Here is a 13,492-nt window from a genome sequence, read left to right as displayed (position 1 = left end):
GTCAGAGATAAGGGTGGGTTGAGGTAGCAAATAATGAGCATTCTGAGACCCATTGTGATGGAGTGGGCTGCAAGTCAAAGAAAGAAAGAAGGTGCATATTTATTAATTAAGTGCACAGGACCCCTTTCTTCATAGAAGAGTAGCTGCTTACAGTCCATGAAACATTATCTTATTCTCCCTTTAACCCTTCTGCAATATTGGGTGGACATTACACCTCATATGTTGCAGAGTCTAAAATTGTGAATTTATGACAAGGATGAGGAGAGGAACATAAAAGCCCTGCCACAGGCTGTTCCCCCCACCATGGACAGTGCTTTTAGAGGCCTTGAGCAGAGGGGGTGTGTGTGTGTGTGTCCCCCTAATTATATAGACAGTACCCAAAAAATGCAGATTGTGTATTGGAAAATAACTCTTTTTTCCCCCTCATCACTTTCTCTCATATCTATATCATCTATATCTATATCTATATCTATATCTATATCTATATCTATATCTATATCTACACACACACACACACACACACACACACACACACACTCCTTATGAATGCAAAGATTTGATTGAAATTACATGTGAATTTCCAGTAGAATCTCAGGAGCCAGAGGGTTGGCTAAATAAGATTGACAGTGGTCATGAGCTAGGCTTCAGCTCCCATTATTATCTCCCTGCCATGACTAGCAAAGCCAAAATGAATTAAATAAAGTCTACAATTTATCCAAGTTGCACAATTCAGCTGGGGTGGGGTGGGGGGCAGAGTTGGCACAGGATTTTTATGTTGTCTTTTAGCCGGGAATGCATACATCAACCTGGCCTTGGGTAAAGGTAAAGATAAAGGGACCCCTGACCGTTAAGTCCAGTCGCAAACGACTCTGGGGTTGTGGCCCTCATCTCGCTTTACTGGCCGAGGGAGCCGTCGTTTGTCTGGGTCATGTGGCCGGCATGACTAAACCGCTTCTGGCAAAACCAGAGCAGTGCATGGAAACGCCATTTACCTTCCTGCCGGAGCAGTACCTATTTATCTACTTGCACTTTGACGTGCTTTTGAACTGCTAGGTTGGCAGGAACAGGGACCAAGCAATGGGAGCTCACCCCATTGCGGGGATTCGAACTGTCAACCTTCTGATCGGCAATCCCGAGAGGCTCAGTGAGATTGCTGGTTGATCCTGAGTAGTGTTTCATAGCAAAATAGCTCTGATATGTGAAGATGGTGCAAAGGAAAAAAAAAACAGAGTGAGAGATTGGTTGGGGGTTAATGTGCTTTGGCTTTGATTTGAGTAGCAACTTGCTGAGTTAAGAAGTTGCCTTTTAGTGAGGAATCTGGACTTCGATTCTTAGAAGACTGAATTTGCAATATGCAACACTTAATTCTATGATGCTCCAGAAATGACAAGGCAAAAACTCTTGCTTCTGCCCCATTACCTTTCTTGCAGGGCCTTCCCTGCCCAGCAACCCAACTCTGAGGAGGAGGGAGAGCTGGGCACTGTGCCACTCACCTCCTCACCATGCCAGGTGTTTGCAGCCTCTGCTTTTTGGAAGCCCTCCTTTCCCCCTTCTTTCCTTCTGATCGTTTTCTTGATGAGTCTGGGCATAAACGAACCATCCATCAGCCCATTAAATCCCAGCAGGAGAGTCATTTCCTTGTGCAAACAACCATTTGAAGTTCTGGTCTGCCTGCTGCTAGCTGGAATGAGCGTCTCTCTCACTCCCTCTCGCTCCTGCTTGGCATCGGCTTTGACATTTCCAGTAATGATGAATGAAGGTGAGCAGGGGAAGATTGGCAGGAGCAGAGCGTGGCAGCAAGGAGACGGGAAAGGCATTAATTGCTCTGCACCTCTGCACTTAGCAAGCTTTGGTTTTTTCCTCCCCATCCTGTCATCTCAGAAAGGGGAGCTGCACAACCTCAAGCACACCCCCCAAAAAAATCATTGGAACCCTATTGTAGTAGAGACAACGTTCAGTAGTGGTTCCAGTGGTAATTGCTAATGCAAAGGCACCTTCAAGCTGGGATGGCTGCAGGATAATAATAGGTCATATCCTAGGAAACGAAAGCCCAAGCTCTTAAGTACAGCCCTGCTCCCTGTAAATTCAGTCTTCTCCTTATACCACACTAGACTATTTTGTCCATCCAGCCCAGGGTTGCCTACAGTGACTGACAGTAGCTGTCCAGCAGAGGTCCTCCCTATCACCTTCCTTCCAGTCCTTTTTTCAAACTGGAGGTGCCAGGCGTTGATGCGGCAACTTCCTTGCTGCAAAGGAGTTGCTCTTCCAGGAAGAAAACCATCACTGCATGTGCTGTTGCTGAGCTGGAATGCATTGCTGTGGTGATGGTGGTGGAGGACGTACAGTCCTGTGGCCAGCAAGCATTTTCTTGGGAGCCTGCCATTGTGCTGCTTCCTCCGTAACCCTCCAGGGTTGTTGCAGTACGCAGTTACGAATTCACAGCGCATTTAACACCAGCGTTCATTCCATCTCAGAGCTCGAACAAGACAGCTCTGACTTAACAGCCAGTGACTCTGCATGTATGAAATTCTTGCTAGTTGAGTTTGGCAGGGCTATTACTGGGCAGCACTGTTACCCCAGGCCAAAGTAATGGCAGAAATATCAGTCATAAATCAAACTTGTCATCTGGTGTGAACACAGCTCAATCCCAGAGCACATCTGCTATCAGCACAACCTGTGCCTGCTTCCATGCATCCTTCACTCTGAAAGAGAAGGATTCAGGCAGCGTGTGAGGTTTGCTTATTTATTTAGTCACATCTTAGAATTCCCCGGCAGTATGGTCCCTGTTTGAACTGGAATTTGAAACTGTGGGATGAACCCATGCAGTAAAAACAAAGGTTTGGTCCCATCCATCATCATCATCATCATCATCATCATAGGAAAATCTATTTATTTAAAGAATTTATATCCCAGTTTTAATTACAACAGCCCTTAAGATATCCTGGTCTAAGTTGTTCAGGACTTAGTACACTGGTACAAGAACCTTGAATGGAGCCCAGTAGCAGGTCTTTTAACACTGGTGCCATGTCTTGGTGGTGGTTTATTCCTGGGTTTGATATAGTTCAACCTCCATTCTTTTGATGTGTGTGAGAAGAAAGAGTCAAACCAGATGAGACCTTTACAAAACCTGAACTGTAATTTGGAAGTTTCTCTAGGTCGAACCCGAGTCTGTTGGCTTCAGGGCTATTTTGCCTAGAAGAAGTTCACAGATTTGAGGTTTCCCCACTTAAATTCTACATCTGTGTAAGATTCTTAGTTTATGTGTTGCCTGCACTCTTTGGGTGTTTGTGATTTTAGTGTTTAATCAATTGTTTAATGTATTCCCCCCCCCTTATATTATTTCTTCCTCTCCCCGTACTAAATGCTTCTTGACATTTCAGTTGTTGGTTTTCTAGCTCCCTGCCCCCCCCCACTGGATTTATTGAGCCTCCAACCATGACTTGTGCGCTAACAGCTACCTCTGCATAAGCAATAGGCCCCAGCATAGCCAATAGTCAGAATGATGGGAATTGTATTCCTGCAGCATCTGCAGGGCCACAAGTTCCCCATCTCTGTTTTCAGAGCTAATCCAAAAACAGCACTCGTTGGTTCTTTTATCAGAGCCAAACACTTAAGCAAGTTTTGAGTTCAGCAGCACTCTTTTTCAGGCTAGATATTAAACTATCACAATGTGATGGTGGAATATTTATGAATTCTAAAGTCTGTTCACTTTTTTGTGACATACTTATTCAGCCTAAAAAATGTATTGTGCTACTGTTGCATTGGGGATTTCATTCTCTAGAATTCAGGGCTGGGAAACCTTTTCTGTTCTGAGGACTCTTTCCCCCCATTACCATTGTCTGGAGCCATCAGTAAAAGCAGGCAGGGCAATAGAAGCGCTTCTTGCCTCTATACGGCAGACTACATTCCAGCCATGCAAAAGTCACAGGTTTCTATGCAGACCCATACATACCTCTCAGACTCCCATCCAGGTAAGAATGAGGCATGATCAATGTTCAAGGACACATTCCAGCCAGGCAAAAACACTCCTGGAGCGTCCAGAGTGAGGCTGTGTAAGGAGTGTGACCAGCAGAGAGCCCCAGGGGCTGGATAGAGAGGCCTGGAGCACCACATTTGACCCTTGGGTCAGAGGTTCCCCACCTGCTGTAATAGGTAGACAGCATTTCTTGTTACAGGGTGGTCCCCTTGAGGACTGGTGAGGAAGGATCGGATATAGCACGCTTTCTTGCCCTTTACTCTTCTGAAGTTGGAAATGTTGGTGGTTCGTTCTTGCTTTTGCAAATCTTGGGTACCTGAATGTAAATTCCTGAACAGGAGAGTGCAAAAAAAGTAGGAGAGAAAGCTGGATCAGTGCAGCGGAAGTGCATCCTTGGAATGGATTGCTGGTGATGAGGTTGGCGTCAGGGTAGGGGTTAATTATACCCTTTCTTGATGGAAGTGACAGGCATCCAGAGAGACGGTGGGGCGGGGAGGATGGGAGGGAGAGATACTGCAGCATTTCTGCCCATCACCGGTGGGGGCTCTGCCATCTTCCCTTCACTTGTCAGAGAAGGGCTTCAAACTGACAGGCTGCCCCAGGGCAGCTACTCCAGCTCTGATTTAGAAGCTGACAAGGAAGAGCGCTGAGAGCTGCTGTCATTTGGGCTTGGTTGGGCTCTGCACGGCACACAGAAGTACCCAAATAATTCAGGGGAGGGAATCAGAACAACCCATCTGTGTGGGTCAAGCAGTGCATCCCTTTTCAGCATTCAGACTGTCCAGCTGCTACTGCAGTCTGAAAAATAGACAGGATGGATTTATTGAGAGAAGGGGACAAGAGAAATAATTGAATGGGGAGGGGGCATGCGTGTGTAAGAAAGGGAGGGTGTAGGGCAGTTCTCGTCCTGCCCACCATTGATATGAGGACACTGGAAAAGTTTGCATAAGGAAATGCAAACCATGGGCTGAAATAGCTTCTCCACCTGTTTTATATCCTGATTTTCCTTCAAGGAGCTGAAAGTGGCATATGTGATAGTAGTGACTGGCCCAAGGCCACCCAGGAATCTTCATGACCAAGGGGTGATTTTGAAGCTGTGTCTCCACTGTTCCAAGCCCAGCCCTCTAACCAATGTGCCACACTGGCTCTGCTGCATGAATGGGACAAGAGTTCTTTTGCGGCAGGAAGAGAATTCTCATGTTTGTCTCCCAGGGACATGACTGGGCAGCTCATGTCCTACCTTTGTCCACTTTCTAGTGTCAGTACTTTTTGAAAAAATCATGCGGTGTATGTGCACCTGTAGCTATTTTCCAGCAGGTGTGTGTCCAGAACTTTTCTCTTTTTAAAGCATATTTCCTTGAAATGGACTTCATGTGCAGCTGCCTCTGGGCACATGTACATAATTAATTGAGTATAATGAATAATTAACACAGAAGACACAGCCTAAAAGGGAGAGACAAAACGATAGAGATCCAGCTATGTTGCTTGAGCTTAAGGCAGCCAAGGAAGGATGAAACTTGAAGGTCAGTCAGTCTGAACAGGCTGGCAGAAGGCCAGACTAGGATGTGGTACCATTCACACAATTAGCAATCACTGGAACTGCTTTATTTTTAATGTAAATGGCAAGCGTGGGGTGGGGGTTCTTAGGTGCATGAATAGTTCCATGTCTTCTTTGGCCTTAAGGTTGGCATGATATGGGCAAAGGAAACCAGTTTTATACAGCAACCATTTCAATGTGTTTCTTCTTGTTGATTTCCATTGGTGGAGTAGCTGTGTCCTATACAATTTTGGTCCTATTGACTTGCATTGCCATTGAAGATGCTGGAGAGATGAACATTGAGTGAGCAGCAGGGGGCTGAGGTGGCCTATTCTGATTCCAAGCATATAGATGCAGATATCCTCAGAGCCTCTAAGAGCTGTTCTTTCCAGTAGGGCCTCCAAGGCCTAAATTCCTCACAGAGAAAGACCTTGCCTGGGGATACCACAATTCTTCCCCTCTTCCCATGGTAGTTCTTTTCATCTGCTTGTTCATTCTGCAACCTCCCTTGTGAGGTCACTTCATTTCTCTTTCCCCACCCCATGGTTTTTCCTTTTGATGTGCTTGCCAGTATTTCAGTGATATAAGCCACTGCCTTTGAATGTCACCTGCCTGCTTCCCTGTGCACTAATGAGGCTTCAGTTGTTGCTTCAGCAAATCCTGTTGTTTTTTCCCCATCTGCCCATTTCTCCAAGGTGATGAAGCTGAGGAAGCTGGCCCAGCAGGTAGCCAATTGCCGGCAGTGCCTGGAGCGGTCGACTGTCCTCATCAACCAGGCTGACCACATCCTGAAGGAGAATGACCACGCACGGTTCCTGCAGACAGCAAAGAACGTGGCAGAGAGGTATGGCCTCTTACTCCTTAAAATGACTGGGACAGCATGCGGACCTATCTTGCCCACAAAATAATGCCCACATGCTCTACCAGTGAGCTTTGTCCCTCTTGTTGAACATAGAAATAGTCTTTACCTCAAGTCAGACCACTAATTTATCTAGCTCAGTACACAGTGCCTAGGGAAGGGATAACCAATGTATTGGTCTGCAAATGTTATTGGAATGCAGTTCCCATCAGTCCCAGCTGGCGAGGCTAGAATTGAACACCGCCTTGGGATTTTTGGACAGTATATAAATCTAATAAATAAAATAAAAATCAAATATACCCACAACTCCCATCAGTCTCAGCTGGCTTGGCCTATGACACTGGCCTTCCCCTGGTGGGTTGGGACCCACTCGTGCAGCCTTTCTCAATCTGTGGGTCCCCAGATGTTGTTGAACTACAATTCCCATCACCCCTAGCTAGCAAGGCCAGAGCTCAGGGATGATGGGAGTTGTAGTCCAACAACATCTGGGCACCCACAGGTTGAGAACCACTGCACTAGTGGGTTGCAGCCAGATCCAAGGTGGGTCGCAACAGGAGCACTAGCACCCTACAGATATATGGCAAAGGATTAAGAAATGGGTCCCCAAGTGGACATTTGGGTTAAAAGTGGGTCTGAAAAGGTTGAAGATACTTATCCTGTGATCAGGCACCATGTTGGCTGCTCTTAGTCTAGCGTTTCAAGAAGGGGTCTTTCTCAGCACTACCTGAGTTGATTAAGGGACCTTCTACATGAAAAATATGTACTCAAACACTGAGCCTACAGCCCCTTTTCTGTGGATGGAACCACCATAGATGGAGGGAGTGGAAGTGGCAGAATCTGGCAGGCATTTGCAAATCGATTCAGGATTTAATGGTTGATTTAATGAGAATCCCATACTCCTGCTGTCTCCTCACCTTGACCCATTGCCTCAGACAGAATGTCACAGGAATTAAAGCGATGCTCGAGATCCGTTAAAACTGAAAGCAGCTGTTTGGGTGACGGCGGCCTCAATGTTTGTGTTTCATCTGCCTGCCCCAGGGCCTAAAGCTTTTCTTAGGGTTCAAAGCACAATGGTCTTGGGATGACAGCTGCGGCTGCAGGTGTTCTTTAGAGGGATTCAGAACCAGCATCAGCACATGCCATCCTTGGGTAGCTGCCAGGACTCACTGCTGGTTGCCTGCCCTGCCCCCCAATGGCCCAGAACTCAGCAGCATCAGGCAGCTACATCTAACCACCCTTTAAGTGTCCCACAGGACCCACCCAGACCCAATGACAGCAGAGGAGACCCACCAGAGACTACCTCCCCCAGGGGCCCTAGCGGATTTCATCTGTTTGCTAGAGAAATAAAGGACTGAATCTGAAGAAGGATGGGGAGGAAGCTGCATAGAGGGCAGGCACTAGTGTTAGTGATCCTTACTATAGCAACAAGAGTTTTCTCTAGTGGCAGTAGCAGCCTCCTCTGGGCAGGTATCCACCTTTGCACGGATGTCTGTACATGACCTTGAATCTTTTCAAGCACTTCGGTTTATTTTCAGTTCTTCTCCTTTCCCCCCAGACTGTCACACAAGGGAAGGAGGAGTTTTGGGTTTTGTTGCTTTCAATTATTTACAGATTTAATGTGAACTTTCTTTAAGTACACGAGAGCGCCTCCAGCTCGGCCAAATTAACAGCTTGGAGTGGGAGCTGCTTTTGCAGCAGCGTCAAAACGCCAAAGAGATCAGAGAGAATGCAGAAGTGGGCCATCCCCCCATCAGGCCAGGGAAAGAGACCGCAAGCGCTAGTGCGAATATGCTAGGCTGATTGCTGCCAAACAGGATCAGACTCTTCACTGTCATCCCATGAGCAAGCCACAGTAGTCGCTGGGTAGTATCTAAAAACAAAAAGGGTGTAGGGGCTCAACGCCTTCTGGGAGGCTGTTAGGGAACAGGGAAACCCTGCCTTACACCCCTGGAACATAGGGGTGATTTTTAGTTATCCTGTGTTGTGAGAAGGTAAAGGCTCTGAGAGTTCCTTTTCCTTCTAACTTCATACGTTCACAGATTTTGGGATGGCTACTCTTGCTGTCCACTGGATTGCAGTTCTTCTTTGAAGCATGGGTTAGTTTGAGACATGGTTCACTCTTGAATCAATCCCAGGCCCTGGATGTAAAATATGGCCTCATCTGCACTGTACATTTAAAGCAGTATCAAACACTTTAAACAGTCATGGCTTCTTCCCCCACAAAAGAATAAAAATAAATCTGGGAACTGTAGTCTGCTATGGATGCTGAGAGTTGACAGGAGTCCCCTGTTCCTCTCCCAGAGCTACAGTTCTCAAATAGTTAAACAATCAATCTCTCTTCCCAGGGAACTCTGGGAATTGTAGCTCTGGGGTGGGGAATAGGGGCCTCCTAACAGTTTTCAGCACACTTAACCAACAACAGTTCCCAGGATATTTTGAAGGGAAGCCATGACTGTTTAAAGCAGCACATGCAGCTTTAAATGTTCAGCACAGATGGAGCCTATGTGTGACGCCCAGAGCACTGGTCCATCAAATCCAGCAATATCTATTCCAGCCTTCCCTAGCCTGGTACCCTCCAGAGGCTGTTGGACTCCAACTCCCGTCAGCTCCAACCAGCATGACCAGTGCTCGGGAATGATGGGCATTGTAGTCCAAAAAAAATCAGAGGATACCAAGTTGGAAAAAGTTATTCTACTCTAACTGGTGGTAGGTTCCTCTGCCTCCAGGCAGATGCTTTGCCAGCACTCGGGATCCTTTTTAACTGGCAATGCCAGGGGGTTGAGCCTAGGACTTTCTGAACGCAAGGCAGGTGCCCCTGCCCCTGTATTCAATGCTAGGACTCAAATATAGGGATTCAAAACATCCCATAGTGAGGGTTAAGGTACAGTGGTACCTCGGTTTAAGTACTTCATTTGTTCCAGAGGTCTGTTCTTAATCTGAAACTGTTCTTAACCTGAAGCACCACTTTAGCTAATGGGGCCTCCGGCTGCCACCGCGCCACCACTGCGTGATTTCTGTTCTCATCCTGAAGCAAAGTTCTTAACCCGAGGTACTATTTCTGGGTTAATGGAGTCTGTAACCTGAAGCATATGTAACCTGAAGCATATGTAACCCGAAGTACCACTGTATTGGGAGCTTGGTGGGGAAGGGGAACATGACAAGTATTTGACATTGCTATAAATTTTGATAATCATCTAGTCCAAATGCCTAAATTAACTGGGTCATAACCTGCTCTAAGATGAGTTCCACCAGGGTCACTCTCTTCTTTTATATTCTTTTATAAAGTTTTTAAGTGAAGGAGAGGAAGGGAGACATAAAGATGGGGGAACAGTGGGAAAGATTGTGGTAGAGAGAGAGAGAAGGAGAAGCACAAAGGAGGTAGGGTAAAAATATTAAAAGTGAAGTATTGAAGTTAAATGTGGTACCAGGATCTGAAAAGGTGATGGATACTGATCTGGAGGATTTGAGCCTCCAAGGGCTTCTGATTTCTACCACCTCTCCAAGCGAATGGGATGCATATGGCTCTTGTGGAGATCAAGGAAGGATTTGGGAATTGGGGAGGGGAGCTCATTACACAATCTTCCAGCTACCAGCCTCTTGCACGGGCAATCGAGGTCCTGCATTTGAAGCCTGGGCGTCTCTCCTCCCCTCCTCTTCCTGCTGGTGGTTATATCACTGCCAGGCTGTTTTCAGCTCTTTAATCAAAAATCAAAGTGCCGCCTGGGAGTTACAAACACCACCTAATGTATATTGATGCTCTCTTCTGTCTTTCAGGGTCGCCATGGCAACAGCATCCTCTCAAGTTTTGATACCCGATATCAATTTAAATGATGCCTTTGAAAACTTTGCTTTAGATTTTTCCAGAGAGAAGAAACTGCTGGAGGGGCTGGATTATCTAACAGGTTTGTGCCGATTCTGCAATCCCTCCGCACATCCCTAAACTTTTCCCCACTCCCAATTTGACCTGCTTTCTTTGTAAACCTGTCAGTGGAAATTTGGGGGCCGGGGGCAGGATATGGCTTCCTTATCATTTGTTTCTTATGCTTTTGGGGTAATACCAATGTTACAGCTCAGTTGGCATTTCACAGGGGCTCTGATTCCACCAGTGCAGAACACAGTGTTATCTGACTCGTCTTCTGCTTGTTTTGAAATCCTGTGGAAGGGGACAAGATTCCCTTCCACCAGACTCAAGCACAAATGGAGAGGGAAAGAGAGTCCCAGGGGCTGGCTAACAATGTCTTTTGACTCATCCTTAAGAGGAGACTCTGTTCTGCTTCATGGCAGCTGTAGTAGCAATAGGTTTCTGGTAAGCAGAGGAGGCTTGCTTACCTGCGGAGCAACTGCTCTTCCCTGGTAGGCAAAAGCAGCTGCTGCCAGAGTAAGAAGCATCAGCAGCTTCATAGCCACACACCTTTGCTATATTTGTTAGCCAAGAAATGGAGTAGGTGGGTGATGTTTACTCCAAACAGCAGGTGCCACTTAAGTTCATTAGCCAGGCCTGCAGGACCTGGTCCATGTATGCAAGTGTCCTGCATCCACTTGAGGTGATGGGTGGGCATATGGTGTTTTTGAATGCTTCCCTACATATAATACTTCCTGCAAGTAGAAAATAAGCAAAGTCCTCTTCTTGCTGTGCTGGGTTTCTGCATAGGAGCATTTCTAAATGGGGCTTTCCTCACTTTCATCTTGAGATGGTAGAGTTAGGGCCAACTCAAGGGGGACAAGAGGGTCATTTGTCCTAGGTTTCAAGCTCAAAGGGGTCCTCAAATTTAGACACTTCTTAATGTGGGGAGATTTAATAAGTTTAACAACTTGTTTTTATGCATATCAAGCTAAAGCATGATGTGTTCTGTCAGCTTAGAACTGTAAATATGAGCAAATGCTTTAAACAAACATTTTAATTTGGTAAAAAACATACATGTATTTTGTAAACTGATGTAGAATTTGTCGTATTAAAGAGCTAAAAATGTCTCTAAATTTTGATCTAAAAGTCACTTCCAATGGCACAAGATTGTGATGAGCATGTCTTCTCAATCAGCTGATTATGTAAGCAAGCTATTTACTCTTTATTTGGTGCCTTATTTTGTTTTCAAGTGCTGCCGTTTTTAAAAAAGCTTTTATTATGATCAGGGGCCTCCAAAACTGTACGTGGCCCCAGGTCTCTCTGGGCCTCTGAGGGGGCCTGTGCTCAGTCTACCATATCACCTCATTCTGTTGGACATTGACCAAGGCCATAGCCCACTGACAGAGCACCTGTTTGCATGCAGAATGTCGCTTATTCAGTCAAAGACATCTCCTAGGGCTCATTGCCTGAGACACTGAAGAGCCACTGCCAGTCAGCGCAGCCTCTCTATGGCTCCCTTAGAAGCATGCATCTTTTAGGAGAAATTCTACAGAAGTCCTTAGGCCTCTCAATCTGTAAATCCAATTGCTTATTGTAGCAGGGCAAGTGAAAATTGGCATAGTGCAGAGGAATGTGACTTGTTCCCAGGGTTTCAATTTTAAAATTCTGGGTTTTTAAAAATTCCTTTTATTAAAACACACACATTCACACAGAGAGAGACATTCACACACAAGTTTTGACAGGACAGCTTGGCTTTAATTAGTTTATTAACCTGATTATGTCCAAATGTCTTGAGTCGGATTTCATTGTTTCAGCCTTAATATGTGATCTCTCTGTCTTTCATGGACAGGAGGCCCTCCCAGCCATCTGTCGCATTATGCAAGGGGCCACGGATTGATTCTGGTGAAATTTCCCAGTGGACTGAAGCTGCAGAGAGAGAAAATTAAGCAGTGTGTTAATATCTGGAGTTAAATGGATAGTAGTAGATCCACCAAAGAGGGGTTGGGAAATGAAGCAAGTGGCTAAGAGAGCTTGCATTGTCCAGGGAAAGCCAGAAAATAAAGCCTGCCTGATGACAATAGGCAAGGAGTTACAATGTGTAGGTGCTGCCACGCTAAAATACTGATTTTGGCTGTGGGACAAGTATTATGTGGCACCTGTCACAATGCCAACTCCACAGATCAAAGGAATCAAGGTGGCATATATGGGGTAAGGCGATCCAGCAAGTGATCTGGTCCCAAGTTATTAAGGACTGTATATACCGTATTTTTCGCTCTATAAGATGCACCCGACCATAAGATGCACCTATTTTTTTAGAAGAGGAAAACAAGAAAAGCCAGCAAGAGCTGCAGACACGCTCACTCGGCGCAGCTCTTTAAAGATAGAGCGGCTCTTGCTGGCTTTTCCGGGAGATGGGAGAAGGGATTGACGGGCTGCCCTCCATCCCTTCTCCCACCTCCCTGAAAAGCCAGAGCAAGCTGTGCAGCTATCGCTGAAGCCAGCAGAGCAAGAGCTGCGCAGTGTCTCTTGTTCTGCTGGCTTCCCAGCAAAGCGGGATGAGGGATGGAAGGGGCTCCGTTAGGGCTCCCTTCCATTCCTCATCCCTCTTGCTCTGCTGGCTTCAGCGATAGCAGTGCAGCGCCTCTTCAGCGAAACAGGAGGAGGAATGGAAGGGAGCCCTTACGGAGCCCCTTCTGTCCCTCATCCCGCTTCGCTGGGAAGCCAGCAGAACAAGAGGCGCTGCGCAGCTCTTGCTCTTCCTCTGCTGGCTTCAGCGATAGCTGCATATTCGCTCCATAAGATGCACACACATTTCCCCTTACTTTTTAGGAGGAAAAAAGTGCATCTTATAGCACAAAAAATATGGTATATATAAAGGTAAAGGACCCCTGGATGGTTAAGTCCAGTCAAAGGCGGCTGGGGTAGCGGTGCTCATCTTGCTTTCAGGCCGAGAGAGCTGGCGTTTGTCCACAGACAGCTTTCCGGGTCATGTGGCCAGCATGACTAAACTGCTTCTGGTGCAACAGAACACCATGATGGAAACCAGAGTGCACGGAAATGCCGTTTACCTTCCAGCCACAGTGGTACCTATTTATCTACTTGCACTGGCATGCTTTCAAACTGCTAGGTTGGCAGGAGCTGGGACAGAGCAATGGGAGCTTACTCCATTGCGGGGATTCGAACTGCCGACCTTCTGATCGGCAAGTCCAAGAGGCTCAGTGGTTTAGACCACAGCGCCCGCCACCCTAAGGACTTTATATACCAAGAGTAACACAC

At 46.5% G+C, this 13,492-nt stretch overlaps 1 protein-coding gene across 1 annotated transcript in view; it reads left to right on the top strand.

The window, feature by feature from the left end:
• The window catches only part of MID2 (midline 2), a 192,463-nt gene that overhangs the window by 155,683 nt on the left and 23,288 nt on the right, over positions 1 to 13,492 (top strand). The window contains exons 5-6 of the mRNA XM_028714265.2: positions 6,209 to 6,357; positions 10,147 to 10,274. Coding sequence (XP_028570098.1) covers positions 6,209 to 6,357; positions 10,147 to 10,274 — 277 coding nt within the window. The remainder of the gene's footprint in view (positions 1 to 6,208; positions 6,358 to 10,146; positions 10,275 to 13,492) is intronic.

Source organism: Podarcis muralis, chromosome Z, assembly GCF_964188315.1.
Source record: "Podarcis muralis chromosome Z, rPodMur119.hap1.1, whole genome shotgun sequence".
NCBI lineage: Eukaryota > Metazoa > Chordata > Lepidosauria > Squamata > Lacertidae > Podarcis > Podarcis muralis.
Note: the sequence above shows the minus strand (reverse complement) of the source record. Positions and strands in the feature narration are given on the sequence as shown.